The 26,213-nt window shown below is 41.3% G+C and overlaps 1 protein-coding gene and 1 non-coding gene across 2 annotated transcripts in view; both read right to left on the reverse strand.

Moving 5' to 3' along the window:
- Nucleotides 1-337: 337 nt before the first annotated feature.
- On the reverse strand, nucleotides 338-502 carry LOC6607636. Its single transcript, XR_048353.2, has one exon. It is a non-coding gene; the product is annotated as a U1 spliceosomal RNA (small nuclear RNA).
- An 807-nt stretch (nucleotides 503-1,309) lies between these two features.
- Nucleotides 1,310-26,213, reverse strand: part of LOC6607637 (protein pellino) — a 29,343-nt gene continuing 4,439 nt past the window's right edge. Inside the window, exons 2-9 of the mRNA XM_002032366.2 lie at nucleotides 6,419-6,511; nucleotides 3,821-4,052; nucleotides 3,297-3,488; nucleotides 3,041-3,229; nucleotides 2,883-2,981; nucleotides 2,667-2,820; nucleotides 2,429-2,606; nucleotides 1,310-2,356 (exon numbers count right to left, since the gene is read on the reverse strand). Coding sequence (XP_002032402.1) covers nucleotides 2,230-2,356; nucleotides 2,429-2,606; nucleotides 2,667-2,820; nucleotides 2,883-2,981; nucleotides 3,041-3,229; nucleotides 3,297-3,488; nucleotides 3,821-4,052; nucleotides 6,419-6,511 — 1,264 coding nt within the window. The 3' untranslated portion in view covers nucleotides 1,310-2,229. The remainder of the gene's footprint in view (nucleotides 2,357-2,428; nucleotides 2,607-2,666; nucleotides 2,821-2,882; nucleotides 2,982-3,040; nucleotides 3,230-3,296; nucleotides 3,489-3,820; nucleotides 4,053-6,418; nucleotides 6,512-26,213) is intronic.

The raw sequence follows: 26,213 nt of genomic DNA on the forward strand, positions 1-26,213 counted from the left end.
TGAAGATAAATCAAGGGGCGTAACAAAAAGATCAAAAACAAATATTCTACAAATAAATTTCTGAAAACAATGCTACATTTTGTTTAAATGCTGTGGGTTTTATTCTTCTAGGATTTTTTATGAAGCTGTTGGTCCAAAGACATTCCGAATAGAATAGAATATAATAATGTCTTTGGTTGTCAAAATAACACCTTCATTCTTTGTTTTTCGTATTCAATAACCAGAAAACAAAAATCAAAATCAACGGGACAACAGATTGCTGTCAATTCAATACAAAACTACATTTGAATCGTTCATAACATTTTGTTTTTATTTTTAGTTTAAATTTATTATAAATGTCGGGACGGCGCGAACGCCATTCCCGGCTACCAAAAATTACACGCACGAGTTATTCACATTAGGAATAATCGCAGAGGTCAACTCAGCCGAGGTGCAATGGCCAAGCCTCACTCCGGAGGAACCGCCTTCGTGATCACGGTTAACCTCTACGCCAGGTAAGTATGCTTTTCGCTGCTCGGCAGCAGGGCTTCCATGACTGAGCGGCTAAAACCAGTTGGGAATTGCAACGAACGCGTGGCGAAATAAAGCGAAATAAAGCACCCCTATAAGTATGCCACACAAAATTCACTAGCATGCGCACTGAACGTTCGCATTTCAGACCCAGCTGAGTTAATAGGAGGTAAACAAATGTTCTGGCCAAATATATATGTAGTAGTAAACATTTAGGATCGTAAATGAATAAAGTATGCTTTTTAGATCAACCTATTCTAGGAAAATCTACTTGCAACTCAGGAATAAAAAGAAAAGTGTTCGTAATGAATTAAAAAAAGAAAAGCTAATTGTTCACATGAAGACTATATTTCAATGGAACCAAAGAACTTCTAAATGGATTTTGCCATATAAATTATATTCAAAATCATTTCCAAATTGCTATAGAGTAAAACGAATGTTTAATCATAGAAGAGTTTCCATATCCACATCAAAATTTTTACCTCCACCAGAAGTAAAAACTCATATTTAGTTTATGTATTGCTAGAAAGTTTTTATTTTACATATTGTATTTATTATGAACTATTTTGTTGTTTTGTTTTTGTTTTGCAATGTTGTGATTTGTTAACACACCGCAACGCAAAATTGAATGAACACACAAATGTGTTTAATGCATACAAAATAATAATACACATAATCGTAATGTATAATAATAAGGTGTAATATTAACTAACTTAGTAATGTATAATGCGATTTGGGCAGAAAATGAATATCAACATACATAGATCGCTGCAGATATATTTAATCCTATATAGATCTAGCCATTCGTACGATGCTATCATACTTAATGTGTTCGATTTCGTGATTTCGCTTTTTATACGTATTTGTTGACAGAGTTTCGAAACTGTACATGTTGTTTATACGGTTTTTGTATATTTACTTTTCATTATTATTTGTTATTTAGAATAATGCTTTACCATGTTTTCAATTGCTGAAGTTTAATTGTTGTTTATAAGTATGTTAGGTTCTCCTCCTCGATCATTCATCGATCTAAATGTAAGCTCTAGATTTGGTGAGAAATACGTAAATGATGTTGCTGCTCATGGGTTGGTTGCCCGTCCCATAGCAAATGTTGGGTTGCAATTGATTGCGAATAATTAGGTTCAACGATTACATTTCAATCTTTTGTTTTTGTTTTTACACAATTATACACAATAAATATATCTGCGATTTACATTCGGTCTCAACTTTTACAATTATGCAATTTCAATTAATTCGTATGGTTGATGTGTGCTGCTGATCATTGCGTTTGTTTGCCTCGCTTTCATAATTTCAAATCATTTTTACATTATACAGTGGGGGAAACCAAACATGAAACATTAACATGCAATTTCGATCGCTGAATGGGGTGTATAATGGGGCGATGAAAGCGGCATTGCTCATTTCGTAATTAATCGCATTGATTTGCTAAACATAATGCAGTAATTATATAGTAGCAATCGAATAATGCAAAACTGTAGCAGCCAGAGACACAACAAATACAACATTTTCTTCAATTAAATTTGTTCTCCTCTTTAATTCAGTATTCAGAAATTGTTTCCGTTTTCTGTTGCCGTTAAATGTTAATTAATGATAATAAATAAAGCCTAGTTTTAATGCCTGCTTCAAACTTGGACATCTTTCAATTACTACAGTATCTATATAGACGTAAATACATTTGTTAATCCATTAAATTTATATTTAATCTAGATTATCCTGGAATATTAACTTTATGTAGCCAGTCGCTCCATCCAAGGGCGTCGCACAGAAGGGACAGACGGCCTGAAATCCGTTGGTACCATGAGGTATCTCCACATTGGCCCAGTATCTGTAAGATTCCAATGATAAACCCACAATTAGTAGAGTCATTTCCTAGCCGCAACTGGCTTCAATTGCTCACTTGACAGTTTTTTCAGTCGCCATGTGTCCGCATGGATTGAACGCGTACGTCGGGGCGCCCACGTCCACGTAGAAGGCTGGTTCCAAGCCCATGCACAGGGTGACCACCGGACCGAGTTCCAGGCACATGGGACAGCGGCGGGCGCCAGTGTTCTCGTCCTGGCCCCAATCGTGATGGCCTGCCAAAGTAGGGAGAGTTAGATCATTTTGCTACAATATCTTAAATCATTACAGCATACCCTGGACATGGCCACAGTTTAAGTACACGTAAGGCTGGTTCACCTGATCCCCAATGTTAACTTTGCGTGGTATAACCAGCGTGTTCAGGCCCACCGGGCACTGTGGACGACCGGCATTAATGGCATCGATAAGTTTCTCCAAATCGTGTTTGGTCTGTAATTAAAAAATTATTTAATATCTAGGCAATACGACTGATTTGCAATTGAGATACTAACCGGCGAATGTTGCAAGCCCTCGGCGGAACGCCAGAGCAAGGTTGCGCCGCAGAGATCAATAAGTGTGCCATCCTGCAGAATGTTGCATTCGTCATAGATCTAGTTGAAAAGTTGGAATTTTAATCAACTGATTGGATTGGATTTCAAATTTCACCTACCGGCTGCCCCTTTTGCTGGGCTGAACGCGATTCGCGAAGGCTGAACACGTCGCCGCCCACGGAGCACTCGCGCCATAGTCCGCACTTGGCATTGCCGCCACAGAAGGATCCTTTGGGGTGCATAATCAGCACACCGTTGGTGGTCAGGCCATCGATTTCCACATTGTCCTGCCACTTGGTGGCCTTCTCCTGTGCAAAATCAAGTTCGAATCTCATTAGAATCAGCAGGAGATTACCGGATGGACAGCCGACTTACCCCAAGGAATATATTTCTGCTCGAATCGAAGCCGGCGGCGAATATTCTCGCCTTGGCAGGCTCACAGCGGTTGACCAGAATGCGGCAGGCGAACCGAGAAATTGTGCTCTGCATAACCTTGGCATCCTTTTTATCGCCGGGCAGCGTGTCCATCACCACAAAGTCAATGGGTGACTCCGATGAACGTCCCACCTGGCGGCGAACAGCAATCATGATTAGTCGAGTGTGAGCAATATGGGGGATGAGGAAATGATTAGGCAATATATCACAAAGTAAATAAATGACGAATATTAGTACTACACTTGTGATGTCAGTCAGGAAGAGATACTTAGCTGGCCAGACTGATATGAATATTAAATTTCGCTTTGTGAGACCAGCTAGGGCCAGAAGTCAACAGAGCAGACCTTTGATCTCCAGGAATGGGCCTTGGCGGCTCTAATTAGCCAAACAACATTCATCAAAGTCAGACCGTGAAACCGAAGCTATGGGGACCCGGCGGCCCAGAAACCTTTGGGGCGTCTCACCTGAAACATGTCCGTTTCCGTGTCCTCCTTGTACTCCACGATTACCGCCTGGTTGCGTGAGAGTGTGTACGAGATTGAATGCTGATTGGCATCCAGAATGGCCTTCGAGGTCTGTGGCGATTGGACGATGTAGTGCTTGGACCGCTTGACGCCACTCGCCTCCGTCCGCTTGTGGAGCACAAACTTGGAGCGTCGTCGACCGCGATCTCCCTGTGGCAAGTAACCATTGTAGCTGCAACGAGACAGATAGCGATTTAGTGTGTTATACATTTGCTGACAGATGTGGGGCAAGTTGAGTTGATAAGAGAGCTGGCATGCGGGATTATTGCTCAACAAATATAATTCGTTCGGTTTTGTGGGTCAAGTTCTACGTCGGCAATATGTTTACACAATTAGTGGGCAGAGCACACTTCCCTGCCTCGCCCAGATAAAGGCCACTAATAACTCAAAGAATTGCGGGTTAGCTTTTGTTTTCCCTTGGCTATTTCGGTCTTTTTGCTACATTAGCTAGACCACAAACCATGCAATTGCCCACGGATGTCTGTTCTAATAAATGGATATATTATTGACTCTGGGATCGATAGTGTTGATGGCTGCAAAAGGTGTCTCATTTTGTTAAGGGGCAAACCCCCATAGCAGATGTGTCCAAAACATTAAAAGTTAGGCCACAAAATGAGCCACACAATTGCTTAATGGCTACATTCTAATCTTTTAAGATTAATCGGCAAATGAATTTAAGTGTTAATATGCTCATGGTCATCGTCGTTCTCTGTTTAAAATGTAGTGCATATTTATGACTTTTGATTTTATGATTTACCAAATTATAATAAAGCTATAAGAAAGGTACTTTTGTACCAAAATATTCTGTTTTCTAGGTTCGTTTCATAGCTATCCTAATGCCTCTTTTTATTTTACTTAATGATCAGACATAAAATGCCAATAATAATATTTTATGTGATTTCATTGAAAAGCAAGCATGTTCCTCCGCGTTGGTAATAAAAATAAGAATTTAGGAAATTCTTCAAAATCTTTTCCTTTGAACTGATCTATCTATCCATGAACAATCATCTTTCCGTGCGTGATGTAAAGTTCCCAGAACCGAAGTTTAGTACCTGTGAAACTAATGAAAAACATAAATCCAATCCATGTTTACAGCCCAACGTTTGAACCCTCGGGACATGCTGACCTTTTGCTTTGTAAATGTGAGGCTACTTTGGTTCTTGGATTTATTCATGCCCACATTTGACCAGCATTGTGCTTTTCAGTTCGTTAATTGGTTATGTCTCATTTTGATGACAACAATTAAGAGTTTCAGATTTGCTGACAACAATCCAAGTGTTCACACGAGTCCGGCATCATTCGCCGAGGTTTGTTGTCCAGCAATCATCGTCCGGTTGTCTATCATATATCACACACACCGTGACCATGGAGTGGGGAATCCTCAATGAGTGACCACATGTTGCTCGGGGGACCAGCATGGTTGTCGTGATAAATGGGGAATTGATGAGGAACTACACAGGGTCTCCGCTCCCTTAATTTTTGTCCAGCCCCGCCTTTGTCCTATGGCCAATTAAAAAGTGTTAAGATAATAAATGCCAACAACAACTGGCACATAAAGAACTGGAACTGCAGCTCGAGCTCGGAACGCTTTCGGCTAATGACTCAAGCCTGGAGACCGACCGATTCCCGGAGTCTGTGAGTCGCACTTTGGATGTGAGTCAGCGCCAAAGCGTTGCCAATCAGCACAATGTCAAGCGCTTAGCCGGTTGGCCCCTCCGCCGGCCACCAACAAGATTTACAATCATCCGTCCCAGCTGCTGGCCAGAATCATCAATCTCCGCCGGCGGACCGCTACGTGGATCAAATTTATGTGTCTCTAGCTTCATGCTTACAGAGCCAGCACTTAAACTTCTGTAAGCGGCGGATTGGATAGAGCGGCGTTTGACTGATTGGAGCTGGTATCCGGAATCGGTGGGTCTGTTAGGTGTGCGCGGTTCGGCTGAAGATCCCATAAAAGTGCAGTGAATCTTAATTTATGATTCCGAGATGGACGGTAATAGGTTGTCAAAAGATACGGTTTGGCTGGTGTGTTGGCTAGATGGTGTCAGATGTAACTGGTTAGCTAATCTCTGATCTTCGTATGCTAAAGTAGGTAATCCGTTTAAGCTGCTTAGATGTTAATCAGCAAAGTGACATACATAATTCGAGAATATTACTATCGATTCAAGTAATTATAAGATTATCAAACCTACAAGCAGCATTTATCTGTTTAAATACACTTAAATTCTTTGTTTAACCTTCATCAATTAGGTAAATGATCTTAGCATACTGGGTAAATCCTTTCAAGTACTTAAGAGAAAGCGAAAGTAAACCGCAACAACTGCAATATCTTAATTGACTTGAGTACTTTATTGAACTAGCCTTTGTTTTATTTTAAATAGCCCTGTAAAAGGCTTTAAATCGAAGAAGAAAGAACTCAAAGACTTGAAGTGCCTATTTCAGCACTTGGCAAGCGGCAAACTCTGCCGTATAATTATAGTATAAACAATGTACTTTACGTCAAGAACAACCCTATTGTTATTATTTTCTTGGACTTACCCGAGTATCACTAGTTCCCCGTAGCGCAGTCGCGGTTTATCATGACCATCGCCACCGTCTTCAGCCAGTATGGGAGATTCAGTGCCGTCGGTGCTACAAGTGAAAATGGAATTGAAAATTACATATTTAATGGAAATGCACATGGTTATGGTTTCGGTTTTTTTTTTTCATTTTTTGGTACAACTCAGCTCAGCCATTATGTTATGCAAGTAAAGGAAAACCATAAAGGAAAAGTTTTCTCAGTTAGCAGAGGGGGAACCAAACAAAAAAAAAGTAGCAAAATGGCAGAAGCAGAAAACTAAAGCAAAACAATTTCAAAGTAAATGACAAAGAAATTGCTCATTTCCAACATCTCAGGGGCTCACACTTGCCTTTTCTTCTATATACATATATATATATTACTCTGCAACTTCTTGGTTTTCTCGAATTTCAAATGAGGAAATGGCTCCGCTCTGTCTCCGCTGCAGTGCAGTGAAAAAAACATTGCGCTTCATCTTGGCTTTCCTTTTCTCCAAGTGTAATTAGTTTTCCCTTGGAAGTCTTAGGAGTGTGTCACCTTCCATCCTGCCTCAAATTACTGCACCAAGATCGACAACTTGTACGTAATCGCATAATTAGAGGGTTAATTATATCCGAAAAATGGTGGAAAATTGCGCCCAATAACGATTTTCTCATTAGCATGTGGGTTGTGCTGTGACCCCGGTGGTTTATTTTTATTGCAACTAATACAAGTTTTGTTGGCTATTTTTTCGGGCACATCGTAAACTTATTTACGGCAATCTAATAAACCAGCATGGCGCCGGTCCACGCCCACTCACAAACATGGCAAATGGATTTTTTTTTTAATGTACTCTACCGGCGGAGGTGCCAAAGGGGTTCCAGGGGCGGGGGGTTGCATGGTGGGGCTGCTCTGGGGTTGCATTGATTTTTGCTCGCTGCATTTAAACTTGCTCCCCTTTTGCGCGGGCTGAATGGGCGCAACCGAAGGGGGTGGCTCTTGAAAATGTGCACTGCAGACAGAATTTCAGGGGGCGGTGGGCGGCAGTGGGTGGCAGCCATGGTGTGGTGTGGTGCACCACCCAGACTTTGGGCGCGTTGCAAGGTGAAATGGCAAATGCTCATCACTCTCGCCCTGTCTGCCTCTCTGTTTGCTGGCTTCAAATTAGCGCTGCAACTTTGTTTAGATATGTACAGACATATCTTCTGGCTTGATGTACAGTCCTGTCTATGAGCTCTGGACAGCTTGGCATCATCATTTGGCATTGGAACTTGGACTTGTTAGCCAACACGAAGTTATACCTATTGAACTGACAAATATATTGTACAGCATTGGTACAACATTCGTACTTAACTAAACTGTATTAAATCAAATGTCTTAAAACTAGGGAATTACTAGTTATGAATCCATTTATCATACAATTATTAGTAGCTTTAATTAGGCCACATTTACTACTCGAACAATGGGACCACCCACCCGTTAGCAGCAGCCGAGAATAAACTGGGTTAAATTGATTAAGCCCGGCCTGATTAATAATAATGAAAGTTTGTCATTTAACTGCTGTCCAAATTGAATTCAATTAACAAACAAACATTGGGGGGGAAACAAAGGCAAACAAATAATTCGAGATGTGATCACTATTGGAATCGGAGTAAATATTTACACAATATGCGTGTAGCCATGTGAAAAGTCCCACAATCCTCGCAACAACTATTACTCATCTAGGGCCATCATATTACTCAACATTCAATTGAAACATTTTCCATTTTTGGTACTTTATTTCCCTTTTGGGGCATGGTGGCGAGAATTCATTAACAAATCGCATAAATCTTGATTATTTGATACAAGAGTTTGGAGGGCTTTAAAACCCCCATGTCCCCCATTATTTGCGTGACTACTTCACATGCAATCAGCTGTGCTCTCTGCCATCAAAGAATTTATCGATTTTCAAAGGCAACATGCCACTATTTGCATACATTTCAATTTCAAAACTAAACCAAGCACATTACGACGGGCCAACCAAAAAAGCTGCAAAAAAAAAATAAAGCAGGAGTACATTGAAAATACTGTGTACGCTATAAAAAAATCACGTACACATGTAGCTATCCACAGATACTAAAAGGGGCATCCATGAGATACGATATCTTTGATGGCGCGACCCAGAGTTTGTGCTGGTATTTGTATTTGCATTTGCATTTGTATCTGTATCTGTATCTGCGGTGCCGGCTTCGGTTTTGTACTTTTGCTGTTGTTTAGGGAAATCAATTTTCGTGTCTGTGTGTTTAGGTTTTCGCTGCACTCAAAGAAATCAGGATATCTACACCTACAAAAATTGTATCGAAATGTTCTGTACATGGCAAGCTGATTTTGTGAAGTGCATAAATGCAGCTGGTATTTGTGGGGAAATGGGCGTAAAAGTATGTTCCATTATATATAGTTACCTCCCCGTTGCATGACAGTGCCCTCAAAGCATCGATTTTCGCCGGTTTGCCTTGCATGCTAGCAAACAGCCCAGAACGAGACCCATAGTTGGCCAACACAATCGCATTACAATAAATTTTCAAACTAACGCAAAGGGCAAACATGTAGCCCCCTTACACCCCCTTGCAATTGCATGCTAAAAACTGCAGCAGGACCCCCCATCAAGGGTAGGGCTCTGAAATCAGGGCAACCGAGGTGACCTGACCATAGCCTATGGATGTGGCAGCAGTGCAACCGCAACGGTTTAATGTCACGGGGTCGCATCGCAGCTTATGCAAATTAATTTGATTATTACACCAAAGTAACCCACGTATTCGTTGCACTCATTTGATTAGCCCAGGTGGGCGACAGCCGCCCGCCAAATGAGCTCTCGGAAGGCTTTTAGCGTCTGGCTGCACCTCTAATTGAGTTTACCGCGGGGTCTGCGGATGACGGGGTCCAATGTGTGAAGAGCAACAAGCGACAGGCAGCGAGAGTCGAAAGGTCAGCGGGAATGGAAACACAGAAATCAATTGTGCAGAGGGGGAAACCAAGTGTACTAGGATGTATGTACTTTGAACTTTCGGGAAATCTAACTATAGTATCTAGTATCAATCTAACTTCATTCGAACTGTACGTTCTTAAGTATTAAGTTGACACAACTTATTGTAGTTCGTTATGAAGATTACCATAATCATTTGCAGTGCTGTGGTTAACCAGGAAAGTAGGGCCATAACTCAATGCGACAACGATAGCAAAACTTTAAAAATAACCTTCTGCGGGCAAAGTTTTCGATCAAATTCGGTTGGCTGTTCCCAGTACAAATGGCAGCTGGATCTGCTTCTTCGTTTGCTCCAGATTCGGTGGCAACAGGGGACTGGTCGGCTGGCTGGCTCACTATATTTATAACTTTCATAAATCTCCGAGTTTGCCTGTCGTCAACAGCAGGGGAGGAGTGAATGGAGCAAAGTAGGGGCTCTATTTACATGCGGTGACAGTGGAGAAGTGCAGTTGAAGTGCAGAAATAGATAGTTCCACTTCTTGTTCATCCGTAGCATTTGAAATTTGAGTAGGGTGAAGAAGTGCTAGTGGAATATTCAAACTGCAGTGTCGCCCCTCGAGTGTCATGTCAAATAAATGCAAGAACCAGCAAAGTGCAATGACAGATTAAACAATAAACAGGAGGGAAACAATGGCAGCCACACACATACACACGCACACACACCAAACACACTCAGGTGAGAAGGGCGGACAGACGACACTTCTTTTTTGCGCAGGTAAGAGCAGGTGTTTCGTTACCATATTTTATGGTTAAATTTGCGGTCTGTGCCTGGGTTAGCTGATGGGCGAAATGCCGGGCTCTTCTCATGCTTCCCATGCCCATTCACATGCCGTGCATGTATCTGTATCTGAGTGCTTGTATCTCAGTATTCGCATTCGTATTCGTATCTGTATCCATATCCGCATCTGTATCTGTATCTGTGCACATGTCTCTGGCACACAGCTGATTGCATTTCAAGAATGAAACTCTCATTGAGACAACTTCGAAAAACATTCACGAAAAAAACTCGTTTTGCCAGCGAAATTCAAGCACAAAGAATGGCCAAAAGAGAAGTAAAGTAAAATATATACACATAAGCAAAAAATTATCCATGAAACTAGCTCAGATACATACATTCTTAAACGATCTTTGGACTGCAAGGAGATGTGCATTTAAATCAGAACATAAGTAATTCATTAGAACACGTGTACGTGTAAAAAATATATTTCTACACGTAAAATCTACAGAGCGCAGGATTGTGTATCTTTCAGATACAACTTATTGTTATCGACTGGCAGGGTCAAAGAGTTTTTGGGTCTGGGCTGGGTTTTTTAAGCCTTGTTAGCGGCGGCTCACTAATTCCATTTATGCAAATTGCCGCTCGTCAATTTCTTAACCACTTTTCTTTAAGCGCCCGGTTGGAAAAACAACAAAGATAGCTCTTTCTTTGTCCCACACTCGCTTTCGGTTTGTTACATAATCAGCAGAAATTTCATTTAAAAGCAGCTTGTTTGGTGTCGCTGTTAGTTTGGTCTTATATTGTATTGTATTTTTATTTTTTTTTGTACAAAACACATGTCCAAACTGAACAATGGAAGTTATACTTTTTTGTCCGGCACTGCTCCCTGTGATCTTGCCAGTTTTTTGGATTTTTTGTTTGCCTATGCAGGCGCACGTCTCGAACAATATTTTTGCCATCGGCTCGCCTTTCCCAGCTGCTTTTTTGGCAAACAAATTTGCACTACTCCAGCACCCAGGCGACCAAAACAAAGCTGACTAAAATTAAACAAACAAACAGAAAAAGTGTATTTAGTTTACTTGGCAAAAAGCAAACGTCTGAGCTGCTCTTGAGCACGTTTACTTTTTACTTTTTCAAAGACTCTACGCAAAAAAGGTATAATGAATATTCCTAGTCATCCAAACTGGTATAATTAAGTAGTATTTATCTATTTATTGGATTAAATATTTGGTTGCTTTAAACTTCGTATCAACATTCTAATGCCATAAATAAAAATTTCGTTTAAAGAGAATGTAAGTCAGGAAAACTTTGCTTATATCTTATCTTAACTTTAAATATAACGACAATTTATACTTTCTTCAGAATCCACTTTATTTATTGTTAGCGCTGAAAACTTCTATTGGCCGAGAAGAGTATTTTCGGAACCCTTTGATCGTTGCGTGGCTAGATTTCCTCAAGCTTTGGCTACATAATGTTCCTCAGTTTATGGATTTTCCTTTGCCGACTGACAGTAGTATTCGTTTTTAGTTTTTACCCTCCTCGTTTTTTGTCTAAAAATAAAAAAAAGCACGCGGCGTGCCAAGATAGAGAAACAACCCATTTCGCTTTTCATTCGTGGAGTGTTTCTATTCCTGCCGTAGTAGCCTCCATTACCAAGTTGTCTGCTCCGATTTGGTGCATTGTTTTGTCTCACTTTTGGACCCTTAGTTGGCTGGGATGCATTAGTGGCATAAAAAACGAACTGCTTCCATCACCGCCTCACTGCAGTTTGTCATCGTAATGAAAGCATGAATATGCTAATTTCTTGGCTTTTACGGCCAAACGTCATTATCGCTCGCGTTGCTTTCAGCAATTTTAATAAACAAATGCCAAGTGCTGGGTTGAGCTGGGCACGACTTTTTGCTGCCAGTATGCGTGATTATGAAACTAATGACAAGCTTATAGATAAAAGAAATAAACAGTGGAGAACGAAGGGAACGATATTTGCCCGGCCCGACTATAGAAGCCATTCTCCCATTATCATCATCATCATCTACATCACCATCTTCTCAATAGATGGCATTTAATTATTCTGCCCCTCTAAATGGATCTGGGAACGGTCAGCAAAAATAAGACACTGAAGTACTGCATGGGCCATAACCATTTCATCATCTATTCTTTTAGCTCTGTGTATATGATGTCATGGGTTCACAAGTTTGATATGCACTTTTTGTTTTTTTCATTGTGCGATAACACTTTTGGACTTTGATAAGAAGCAAGTTGCGCAGTGTGGGGAAAACAGGAAAGTTATCTTACTGATTCATCTACTTTGCGGTGACTAAACCATTGTTCGGTATTCCCAATTCATTTTCAACTACCATTTTCGAATTTCTCGTCATAAATGGCCACAGGTTGTTAAACTCATTAGCACCCAAAAAATATTAGAAGGGAAGAATAAATCATCCGCAAAGAGAAAATAAGTAATACTCGTAGTGATAGAAACAAGGTAAGGACTATGTGCTACCCTTCTTAAAATGTATGTTTACTTCTATATGCATAGTTCACATTAAAGTTACACTTAGAATTAGTTTTAACATTATCACTTAGCATTTTTCACTGCCAACTGTTCATCATCCTTTCTTTCTTGCCATATTCCAGGGTATTTGCATGTGCAGCAGCAAAGGCGAAACGAAATCGCAGCTAGTTTGATGGGGCATTAAGTTATTTCTGCCGCTGCGTGTGGGCGGTTCCTCTGTCGGCCCGTAGTTGGTCGGAAAGCGCTTAATTATGTTGGACCTCCTCCACCTGCCAATTCCCCTGTAAACTGCTTCGAAACGGCCCAAAAACCAACAGCACGACTCGGCCTAATGAGCAAACGGAAATTGAAACTTTTTGGCGCTGTTTAAATAAGCATTTAAACAGAAAGTGACATAATTTGGCCAAATGAAAGGCGAGTGGAAAAGTGTGTGTAGAAAAACCAAAGCGTTACATTGCAGGTGCGAAAGCAAACGCAGCAGAAACAAAGCTAAAGAAAAGCTAGGAAAGCAAAACAATAAAGAAAGAGTTATGAATTATTTTTGTCGACACAGATGCGTGACTAAAATCGTTATGACATAATAAACACGTCGTCCAAAAGCAAGGAAATAGAGTAACTAAACCAAGCTATCGCCTATTTTATAACAATAAATAAATCTAAACGAGAGGTTCCCTACTTTCCTGAAAGTTGATGAAGAAACTCTATCTTTAAGTTCTATTTATGACGAAAAAGCCAAAGAAGTAAATTGGAAAAGGGGAAAACTGGCACAACAATTATCTGACAAGCCATTATCAATCGATCGTCAGTCTATTGACCCATATAAATGGTTCAGTTCGGTTGGGATCGTTTCCAACCCGAATCCCCACCACTCCAGAGGGCATTTGGAAGAACCTTTGCTCAACTAATCGTAGATCAATCATGAGAGCGGCAAAAACCTTTCGATACCCTTACTTTGTGGCGTTACCAATAAGCGATAATTCCGATAGCTCCGATAAGGTAATCCCGTGAATGAAATGGAGCTCTAGTATTGGAACCAAAATGCTCACATATGGGTTTGCCTATAGATGGGGATTATACTGCATAGATCCTTAAAATAGTTGTGCTTATAAAGCTACTTTAGGTGCCCTTTATTTACTCAACGATATCAATCACCTTTAATTACCGAACTCTAATGAACTCCCCGACATATCCCAGAGTATTTCCAGATCGGTGCTTCGAAAATAGTTTTCTTTTGCTTTCGAATACAGTACCTCCCCATTTTTGAGGCTCCTTCGTTTTCTTTGTTGTCTGCTGCATGTGTGTGGCGGGTTTATTTTTGGTCTTTATCGCTCTTTTCGTTCCTGTACTGCTGTTCTGAACATGCCCAGGCAGCCATGCATCCATCCATCCATTGGATCGGATCGCATCGGATCGAATTGAATTGAATCGAGTCCATTCCATTTGTATCCCCCCTCCGAGAGAATGACTCTATTTTTGGCAGCACTCTAAGATTTATGATCAAACGTCTGCCACTCCGACAGTCGATTTAGCTCACTTTTGGCCAGCTCTGTCGGCCATGTTTACACACTTTAATTGCCGGCCAGCGGAGAGGAACAGCGGCAACACGACAGGAAATACTCGGGCGGTTTCAAATTGGCTATTTTTTTTCTTTTTCTGACCAGCTCGGCTCCGGAGCTCCAAGCGATGGCTCTCTGGCCATAATCAAGTCAATTTAATAATATGTTACGCTGCACACAATTTCACCTGCAAGCGCAACAGCCCCTCAGTGGATCCCAAGGAAAAATCAGGAAAAAAAACAAGTTAAGAAGGGGTGTTACCTCTGGCAGCCACGAACATTGCAATTTGATTCAAAAATTATGCGTTATGCGTACCAGAAAGAAGAACTCCCATACAAAACTATCAGCTGAGAATTAAGCCGAAAAAAGACTGGAGGGGAGGATCAATAAAACTTTAGACACAATGTACGTGACACTCCTCCAAGTGGTGATCCAGCGCAAAGAGAATATGTTTTTTGCGCATTAGAAAGAGTTCTTTGAATCGCAAATGAAATAAAACTAATAAAAAGCAGCGAATCGTCATGGCAACAGCAACAGCAACATCCACATCCACAACAAAAGCAGCAGCAGCAACAACAGCAGCAGCTGCACAAAGGGCAACACTTGGCTCGTCGATGTGGCTGTTGGGTACCAATTTTGCACGTAATTCGTCACGTAGCTGGATGTTGTTGCTGTTGGTTATGCATTGAAAATGTTCCAGCCAGCAAACAATCTGCATGGCCAAAACGCAGACACAGCCGAGCCAGTGGAGCATGGGCGGCATGGTGGAGCGGTCTGGTGAGTGGAGGAGAGCGCAGGACGCGGAGGAGCGAAAGGAAAATAAGGCAATACACCTGGGGAAAAGAAAACCAATCGAAAACTACACCTTGAGAATCAGTTAATCCCGAAATATGCCACATAATATAGATAGATCTTTAATCTTTAATCAATCTTCTGACTATGGGTCACAATTCTTATTTCCAACTAGTTATACAACTAGTTATACTAGTTTATGACTCCACAGCAAGTTTTTCTCTCAGTGTAGCCAGAGAAAGAGAGCGGGAGAGATGCCAGCTGCTTGTTGATTGCCGGCCGCAGGCGAAACTATGAAAATGCAGGCGCAACAACAACAGCAGCAACAATCAGCAACATTCACCAATTAATGTTAAATTGAAATGAAGCCATAAAATGGCCAAGGCAAATGTCTTGCCCGACCACGCCCACACGCTAAGCGTACGCCCCCCCCCCGATCGACTCCACTATGCTTCAATTACATTTCACCAGAGTTTCGATTGACATTTCAACGAAATCGATTCCATTCCATTCCATAACATTCAATCCATCGCAAAAACTCAAATCCAAATCAAGGCGGTCGGTCGAACTATGTCAATCAACCCGGGCTCAAATACGTAGCTGCCAAAGCAGTCGGATGTCAAAGGTCACAGACCAAAAAGCAAACACATAACGAGCAGAAAGCGTGCAGTTTTGGGTCAGACACGGCATGACCTCCAATCTCCGATTCCAGGGAAAAGGAAAACCCCCCTCCAAGCAAGGATGGGGGCCACTAAGCGAGTGTGCGTGAATATTGATTCGTACATTGGTTGGTTGGCAGTTGGCAGTTGGTAACTTCCGTTACCTCTCCGCATTATACAAGCCAATCATCAAGGGCTATCGATTGCCCGGGAAAAGCATCATTACGCTGATTGCCCCTATCGATAGGGAGGCTCCCTTTGTACCCTCTATACCCCCTATACAAATTAACCGGCAAGTTGCCTGAATCATATTTAATGATGATACTGCGTTCCTAACAACAGCAGATACCCCAGCAGAGGCCTCCCAGACTATGCAGGAGCAACTAGATCTACTGAACACGTGGCACACGAGATGGAATATATCGGTAAACAGCGACAAGTCAACCGCTACCACCTTCGCAACTAGACGCGGCACTTGCCCACCAGTTAGTTTCAACGGGTTCCCAATCCCAGAGGTAGCCAATCCAAATTATCTTGGCTTTACACTGGACAGGAGACTTACATGGAGACCACACCTGCTAAAGAAGCGGAAACAGGCGGAGAACCGAGTCCGTGAATTCTACTGGCTGATGGGCAGACAATCTAAGCTACCGACTTCCACTAAGCTCCTTATCTACAAAGCGATCATAAGGCCAATCTGGACGTATGGCATTCAACTGTGGGGCACTGCATCGAAAAGTAACATCAACATTATCCAGACATTCGAAAACAAAACGCTCCGCACAGTCACAAACGCTCACCCTTTCCACGATAATGCCACTATACACGAGGTCCTCAGCTTCCCCTGGGTGAAGGATGAGATTAAGAAAAGCAGCAGGCAGTACATGCAGAGGCTTCAAGACCACCCAAACAACCTGGCACAAGACCTGATGGACACCAGTCAACGCACCAGGAGGCTGCACCGATCACACCCTTTGGACCTCTCTGGGATTAGACACGCAAATTAAATTAAATTATACACATACATTATTATATACTTCATACATACAATATCGACAGTTATTGTATAGTTTCGCAACAATTTATGTAATCAATTAATTCTCTACCGTTAAGTTTAGTCATCAAATTTAATGATTGTCCGCGAAGGACAGTTTTAAATTAATATATCCAAAAAAAAAAAAAAAAAAAAAAATATTTAATGTGTTCCTTCCAATTATACCTGTCCCTCGCATTTCTCAGTACTAAGCTATGCAAATAATTAATTGGAAATCGTTCGTTGCCCAGCGCAACTCCTAAGCACCGACTAGGGTATAATTTTCTCGAAAATCCCACAAAGGTATACTAAATTGAGAAAATGTCCCATTCGTCATCGGAAGTCCGCAAGCGGCACGCACATAAGTGTATGTTTATTTTAATACCAAGTGCTCCTTTTCTCCCCATTCCCATCCCCACCATCCCACACCCACACACTCGGCCCCATTGAGAAGCCCCTCCAGCTGACTGTGTGGTAACAACAAGCGCTGGCAAAACAGTTGTTGCCAGGCCAACTGTGCCGATTATGTCACCTCCAACCAAACCCAGCCGCCCAGCCACCCAACCATCTAGCCTCCCATTTCACCACGGCCACTTCTTGCATCCCGCGTTTATCATCATTACGTGTTCTGTGGCATTTGTCGTCTGGTTGGTTCTTGCCCTGCTTCTCCCCTTTCGACCGGGTTCTCTGTGTCGTGGTTCGTAAGCTGGCTTATTTCTGCTGACATGTCCAGAGATCTCGAGCCGGGCAACGCAAATGTGCAATGGAGCTGTCACGCTAACCGATCGAGATTTAAATTATTCTCGACAAGTCGAACGCTCGACGGTTTGGATCTTTCAAACGAATATTTGAAACAAAAATAAATGATTCTTTTTAACTTTTCAAGGCCTTGAAATACACTGAAAAGTATTCATAAGTTTATTATAGTGATATCATATATATTTTCATATTTTAAAGTAATCATATTTTTATAAAGCATGCTTTCCACTGTACAATTAACTGGGCTTATAGCTCGCTGTTGCTTTTGCGACTTAAAAGCGACATGTGAGAAATGGCTTTTCGAGCTGTCGGAAGCGTTAATCGCAAAATGCTCGGGTTAATGGGGGAAAAAAAAAGATGCGAGGTCCTCTGTATTTTGACATCTCTCCAGATCCCAGATCCCAAGCACAAATGCAAATGTCAAAGGGCAACTCGCTAAGCGGCAGACCAGAAATTTAATTGTTGAGAAATGTTTCGAGCCTCCCTTTCTGATGGTACGACCACGACCCCAATTCGGGTTATATGTGCCCTTGTGTGGCATATACCACACCATGCCACGCACTATATATGTATGTAAATGCATATGTAGGATTGCTGCTGTTGTTATTTCAATTTTGCTAATGCAACAAACGCTGCTCAGTTCCGTTCTAGTTTCCAAGTTTCAAGGGGCCACAAAGGGGACCCCCCTTATTCCGCCCACCGACGACTCCAACTGATTTTGGAAATGCCAAGAATTTGTCGATTCGATTACGTTGAGTGAGTGGCCAAAGGTTATCCATCAGGGAGTGAGTGTATAATGCAGGAAAAACCCCCATTAGTCAAATTTACCATGGCGCACTTTCAATTTTAGTTTTTCTTTTCTTTCGTTTACTTTTGGCCCCGGCAATTTGGAACGGATATTGGCGCAAAACTTTTATTATGGCCCCAAGTCGTGCTTACGTCCACATGTAAAAAGTAAATATGTTTATGCACACACACACACACTCTGATAAGTTTCGCTCGCAAAGTTGTTAAATTTTCGGCTGGGTTTTCTATTCCGTTTGCGGTGCTCTACAAACACGTAGGATCTTATCAACGGAAGTTGGTTACTTTTCAACGAAAATTCCGCTGCAAAGTCATTCATTTTCGACCTTCACAAATTGTTTTCAAGGTGGCCTTGAATTTCACAAATTGTCATTGAATTTAAACCTACATGAAAATTTCCATATATATATGCATTTAAATAATGATACATTTTAAAGCTATAAATACCAATAAACCTTTCTGCAAATACTGCTCATTAATGTCTAAAATATATTTGCAAGCATAAAATAGATTAGAAATATTTCTTCTCCTAAAAATAAGACTGGAACAAGAAATTTTCAAGAGCAAATACGCAATGATCATTTGTGGCTTTATTTATGGTTTGTTTACTTCATAATAAATTCTATAAATACTAATGGCAAACAATATCGAAAACAAAACCTGCAAAATTATCACAAAGAAACGCTTGAAAAACTGTCATAAACGCTGCACCCAGTTATCGCCTCTGAATCAAAGTCAATTGGTCATCATTATACGCGCAAATCAATTTAACGCGCCCGGACAAATCGCAGACAAGTGCAAATAACCGATGCAATGCCATCCATATCCATATTACCACTCACCTCCACCACCCCTCCACTCGACATATTGGATATCTGGATATCTGTTCACTGAATTCTCAAATCGCCAAAGCGTGCAGATAATTTTTATTTAATTGCAGCAGCCGCAGTCGCCGCACGAAAACAAAAAACAGTCTCAACACGAGGAAAAGCCGAACGAAAAAATCAATTTCTCATGGATTTTTAATGCAAATGCGATGGCTCCCCATATGGACAAGCCCGGTTCAGGCCACACACGGTCGCAATGGACACGCACGCGGGTAATATATACACACATATACATACATAAGTCCCATAGATACACGTGTATATATATATATATATATATACATGACAAGTAGCCAGCAGACGTCTCCAGAAAGGGGGGAAACCGGAGGAGCAGGAGGAGGAGGAGGAGCAGGAGTGGCAGAGTGGCGGAGATTGAAACAAAACCACAAATTGCGTTGACAAGTGCAGTGCACACACAGTGCACACCACGAGCACCTTGGCGCAGTCTCGGATTTATGGATACGGATCGGAGGAGGAGGAGACAGCGGAGTCGATGAAGCTGCAGCTGGCGGGGATGGGGTTGGGGATCGCCGGCGGGGGACAGCGGGCATGTCAACAACATTGTGACAACGACGACGTCGACTTCGTCAATAATCAGACGCTGAACCCAAAAGACGCAACAGCAGCAGCAGACGATGTCGTTTCAAGGCGACAATGACAGACAGCAGCAGCAGAAAAATCAACATCAAAAGGAAATCTAGCCAGGGATTAGTGAGTCTAGCAATACCCTAGGCCAGTTATTTTATAAGCGTAAGGAACTCAAAGAAATCCAACAGAAAAATATCCGAAAGATACGTTTTTATCAAGTCAGTTAAAATCGTTTACCTATAAAATGTACTGAAAGTGTGATAATGCAGGTATTCTAAGTTATTCAGTATTATAAGTTAACAGCAGTTATTCTTAATATTTTCAATAAATATTCAGAACTCTTCAGGCAGCTTTTTCTGTAAATTGTTCAAGAGTATATCGCTCAACGAGCTGCATTTCTTTTCATTACTTTTGTTTGGCTTTTATTTTCTTTGACTCTTTTGCTTTTTATGCCGCATTGTTTGCAGCGACAATTGCAATTGCAATTGCAATTGCCATAATCAGTGCAAACGCAGACGCCGACCGTCGGCCAAAGACAAAGGCCAAGCGAACTCACTTTCACGCGGAGAAAGGCAGCCGCCAGGGGGCAAGTGTGGTGAAGTGTAGTATAGTTATAGTATAGTGTGGTAAAGTAAAGTAAAATAAAGTAAAGGTGCAATGAAAAGCTGGTCAGCGACATTGCCACATTGCCTCATCGATGATGTGGGGCCCCAAGTGGAACCAGTTTTACTTCCATCTGTGACGCAGGCAGCAAACCCCATCAGGTTTTCATTTTTCTTTCGCTTTTTGCGAGGTTTTTTATCGGTGATTTAATCGGTTTGAACTTCAGTTTTCCAGTGCAAACAATTGCTGATACGCAGCTTCATTAGATGAGAAGAGAAGAGAAGAGATGATTGCATTTAAGGCGACCACACTTGCATACCCTTGAAGCTCTTATCGCCTTTTTTTTATATAAAGTTTACTTTAATATAGAAAAAATTATTGTTATTCGCATTATCTGAAAGCAAATATTTATAGATTGCACTAGAGCAGTGAGCTCTTCAGGGGCAAGTTCTTCACATTTGTAATGATCTGATGATGAGCTCAAGGTGTTTGAAAATCATCATTAAAATAGGCATTTAAAAATTCTCGTTATGGCAATTTTCAGACCTTTTGTGTCTATAGAATATCATACAAAATAAACTTTGTAATTTATCTTACTCAATAACTGACCTCAGACGACAGTCTTAATTGATCTCTCTGTCTAATTCAATAACTGATACAATCTAGCATTATGATACCTTATATCAACAGAATACTTGACTTTATTTGATGATCAATCTTAATCCGAAAATTTTCCAACTCAACCAATCTTTCTTTCTTCATTTAAATGCATTATTCCAAACCATTTAATGGATTATTAATTTAAACAGTATTTAATATTAAACACGTTTGCATACAAACCACGAAAATTGTTTTTTTGCTTCAGTTAATTGGCTGCTGCATTGAAAACATTTTTTGTGCCTTGGTTTCCTTTTTTTTTATTCGCTTAATAAAAGCATTTTCGTGTTTTAATCACTGATCTGCCCCAACAATTTGTTAGTTAATTGCAGCAATTTCATGGATGTTTTGCTTTTTTCAGCTTCCCACTAATTGGCAGCAGATGTCGAAGGGGCGTGGTATATGCCAGATGAGGGCGAAAAGGGGGAGTGGCAGTAAGCGGTATATTACGTGTAAATACCTAACAATTGAAACAAAGCATCGTAAGAAGAAATGATTCAGAGCGTCAATTAAGCTGTTATCGAATAAATCGAATGTGGGTCAGGTAAACGGCATTAGAAGAGAACGTAATGAGCATCCTAAAGATAAACCTATACCGATTTTTAAACCCAGTTAATCTAAACTGGCCTCAAATAAGTACAATAGATCTGTAAATCTTCGCTTATCTCATCTGCCTGCTGCTGAGAAAACCCTCTTAAGCCCATGATAAGCCATCCAGATAATTAAACCAGAACTAACTTGTTTTGCAGATGATAAAAGAAAGTTTCTGCAGGTAAGACATTGACCCATGATTAAGAGGATCAAAATTCAGGCAGATTAGAAAAGATATCATGGTAAATAGCTTTATAGCCTTTATGACTAAGGTACCTAAAAACTCATAGCCCCATTCAAACTCAGTACTTAGCATTCGAATTCACGAAGAGATTCCCAATCTCTTTCAGCGCCAACGCGCACCAAGTCACGACCGCATCTTGGCCTCATCCGCCTGCAGCCTTATCAGCTGAAATGGTATTGTTATTCCTGGCCTGTCTCTCATTTTTGCGGCTGGATGAAGGCAGCAAGATAACAGCAATTACCATTGCATTTTCCACAGATTCTTTTTTTGCAGACCATTTAACAATTACAGCGAAAAAGAGGTCAGCACAAAGACATGACGTTATAATTCACTTTATTGCTCACTTCATAACTGAAATTGCAGTCTAAATTATCTTAAATATCTTGAATCCTACAGTTTTCATTTTGTTCCTTTATTTCTGCATAGCAACGTCAGCTGGCCATGAATATTTAAGTGTTTACTTTTGACCCCCCAAAAGTTGAAAGCAATTTGGGGCCAACTTATGGTCACAACAAATTACTTATGCGAATTTTAATACTTTTAGGAGCCTCAGAGAAAGATAGCTTGTTTGTGCGGAAACTAGTTTCCATCTCTCCATTTCATCCGACAGATTAATTTTGCTCCAGTTTTCCCACGAATCGATACAGACAACATATGCATAAATAATAATCATAATGACACCTTTGGTGTAACTTCCTCTCGATCGGTCGGTTGGGTATCTGTGAAACCTATCCCCCCCTTATCACCCGGACTTGTTAGCAGCATAAACTGCGCAACATATTGGCAAATATGTGGGTCAACTGCGAAACCGCAACAATAACACCCAATAAATGCCACGGCAATTGTGTGCCAAGAATGCCAGTATGTGTGCTGCAATTGCAGTTACAAATCAGAGATCCAGACCCAACCCAACCCAAACCAAACCAACTATAGAAAACCGAAATGAAGGCGCGCCTTAATCATCACTATCATCATCATCACCATCAGCATAATCACGGCAGTTTGTTCATCAATTTTAGTCTGTTTGCCATTGGAGAATTACGCGAAAATTTATGCATGGTCTATTAACACTCCCAACTAATGCAATTACGCACTAACTAACGTGGAAATTATGCAAGTAAACAGTTTAATTGGGTCACGAAATGGGCTCAGACGGGTGAAGGGACGCACCGGGAAATTGCAGAATGGCCAAGTGCAAACGCCAAGTTAATCGGCGGTTGCATCGCTCTTAGCCACGAAAACGGGAACGAGCGCGGCTTTGGAATCGGCCGGAATGCATATACTCATAGATAATGCATCTACCGACTTTTCCCCCCGTCGGCTCTTTAGAACCCATTAAAAGTTTGCTTTAGCTGGAAGTGCTTAGTCATTGGAATATTGCAAAATTCATAGACGTTACAAAAAGGATACGTATGATTAGTTTATATCACTACTTTGTATTTTGTATGAACTGCATAAAAATGTATTTATTTCTAACTTCACTGGAGCTTCGTTATTTCAGGGCGCTGATCTTCCCACATAAATAAATTCCACAAATATGTGCATGGAGTAACTATAATTAATACGACTCACTTTAGCTAAGTGGGAAGCTATTCTAGTTCTAATGCAGCTTAGTTCTATGGCATAACTTAATTTCTTGCCAATTACAGTTGGCACATCTGAAACGAATCTCGCAGAACGGATTTGCCAACCTACAAAGTCTTAGTTAACAAGGCTAACGAGCCTCCGCGGTCGGCAAAACTGAGCTCAACTCCAACTGACTTCGCGGAATCGGCCCACGCGATTTTCAACTCTTAACTAAGATACATATGTATGTATTTATGCGGATCCAACAATAACTAAGGAATTTCCCATTTCTGGTCTTTGTGATTTTTGCAATTTCTGTGTCTCCGCGTGTGGGAAATCAATTGTTCACCAAAATAAACGCGTCCCAGGCAAAAGCGCGAGACATTGAGTTAGAGCCGTGTAATTATTTCAAATGAGTTCACAAAACCGCATAGAAAAAAAAAATAAATAAATAAATAAGACGGTTGAAAAAGTTGTCGAAAAAAAGCAGACCGAAACCAATTGAATCCACCTCCAGGTCTTGGCCAAAGTCAAGTGGCAATGTGCGGGGGCAGGCAACAGTTTCCAGTTGCCTTAAACTCCGAAAGTTTTCAACCGAAACTTACCTGCAAAAGAAGAGCAGAGGAAAAAACAAATTTTTTAGTATAAAATTTATGTATTGGGACAAAGTTCTGTTCAAGGAGGGAAAAGGATGCAGCGGCAGCAGGACAGCAGCCAATGACCTAACACACACATTCACACACTGAGACAACACTCACATGGAGGAGAGCAATATCCTCTATCCTTTGTGACAGAAACAGAGACTAGCACACACTCACTTTCCTGCGGGCACATTGTGCCATGGAAGCTCGAACTAAGCCAACGGGCAGACAAAGGATGTGGCTCCTCCCCCCCACCTCCCCGTCGCCCTGTCCACTTGAGGTCCTGGCCCACCAACGTCTTTCACCGGTACGAGCTTAGCCAGGCTCCTCATCTTCGTCGTATTCATCGTCTTTGCACACAAAACCGGAAATGCCCGACAAAACCAAAAAACAAACTGGCTGGCGTGTGAAGGAAAGAGGAAAGCCGCAAACAAAGTTCAAAATGCGCTTAAAGGAGCAGTTTCCTACAGTCGGCCTGCATTTAAAGTGCAATGTGCCAGGGAATTAAGGTCAAATCATATACAAAAACCTCGTCGTCGTCTGGCGAATGGCTAAGGCAACCGAAACGGGAACAGAAACAGCAACTGCAATGATCTAAGCCCACATTCAGCATTCAGTTTCTAGCCAACTTAGTAGCCAGGAATCTGGGCTTTGTGCTCTAAGCTCGGCTTACTAATGACACATTAATTATGCATATGCTAGTTAATAATTGAAGGGATAAAACCAATATATACTAATACTCTATATTTCAATATAACACCAACTTCATGTACTGTTTCATTTTAAGTGGCAAACAATAATTTTCTCTCTTGAGAATATTTTCTCAAAAAGCCTGCACTATTTTAGTTGGCTTTCGGACACTTTTAGCAGACTTACAGGCGGTTAAACGAAGTTTACTACTTTCTGAATATTCCACCTTGCATAAAAGTTTAATCGATTCGCCTGTCTGTCTGTCAACTGGATGTCCCTGTGGTCGTTCACCCTTGACTTCCTCTGCATCGTTTCAGGCGACAATGATAATGGTGGCACTTTTTGTGCCGTTGTTTTTGTTTTTTTTTTTTTATTAAGCACTGTTTTATTTTCCCCGCAGGATGTAACCAAGTTTTTGCACTGCAGCTGCAGCCCGACGAGGCGCATATCCTGTCTGGACCTGCGGAAAGCGATATCATACGAGTATGCATGTGCAAATGATCCCATCCCACCTGCATACTGAAAAATAACCCAAACATTTCGCTTTAAGCACAGCTGCAGCCACTTGCAAATCAAAGTTAAATGCGTTCGTTGGGCAATTGTCATTTTCATTTTCATTTCCACTTTCATATTTTTTCACACCACAGCCCGAAAATTTCATCAGCTCCAATGCAAATTTGTCGTAAATTGTTGTAAATTACTTAAGCCAAGCCAAGCTGTAAGAGAGAAAACTTTCACTTGGCCATTAGGAAAAGAGGGCCGGAACAAGGGGGTTGGTTGGTTGGTTCCTTATGTGGGTCAACCGCCCGAGAGCATCAAACTTGCCTCCCATTTTGGGCAATCTCAAACGGTTCGTGCTTTTGACGCTTCGAGTTCAAATGCCAATGCACGCCACGGCAATTTGGCTCCAATCTCAGGCGCTGTCCGAACGAGATGTGCGCACTGATAAGCGCCATGAACTTTGAACCCAGAGCCCCCAGCTATCGAAATTCGATCTGCTCGTTTTCCCAATCTACCAAAGCGGATTTTCCTCGAATTGGAAACTTTAAATCGAGGATGTAGTTGAATTTGTGATTTTCTTTACTATTGTATCTTACAGATGGCAACGAGCAATCAAATTGATTGGTTATTTTTGAAAAGCTCTTTCAAAACTATTTTTGAAATGCATTCATCTTATACCGCATGTGCTTTAGGGAGTGGCCACTGTACTGCAACTCAGATCGGTCAGCAGTAAATATTACAGATGAATCGGTTTTCGGTCAGCAAATATAGGCAGAGCCGTGGGGAAGGGGGGTAGCGGGGATTGGTACGGAGGATGGGACCTCGACGAGGTTGTTGATACCGATGATTCCGGCTCTTTGTGCTCCGAATGCGAAGGAATTCAATGGTAGGAGCCACAACGGCAGCGCACTCGTGATTAGTACGAAAAGTTATTTTTATTTTTATTTATATTTTTATTTAGTTTGTTTATC

The sequence above is a fragment of the Drosophila sechellia genome, chromosome 3R, assembly GCF_004382195.2.
Source record: "Drosophila sechellia strain sech25 chromosome 3R, ASM438219v1, whole genome shotgun sequence".
Lineage (NCBI taxonomy): Eukaryota > Metazoa > Arthropoda > Insecta > Diptera > Drosophilidae > Drosophila > Drosophila sechellia.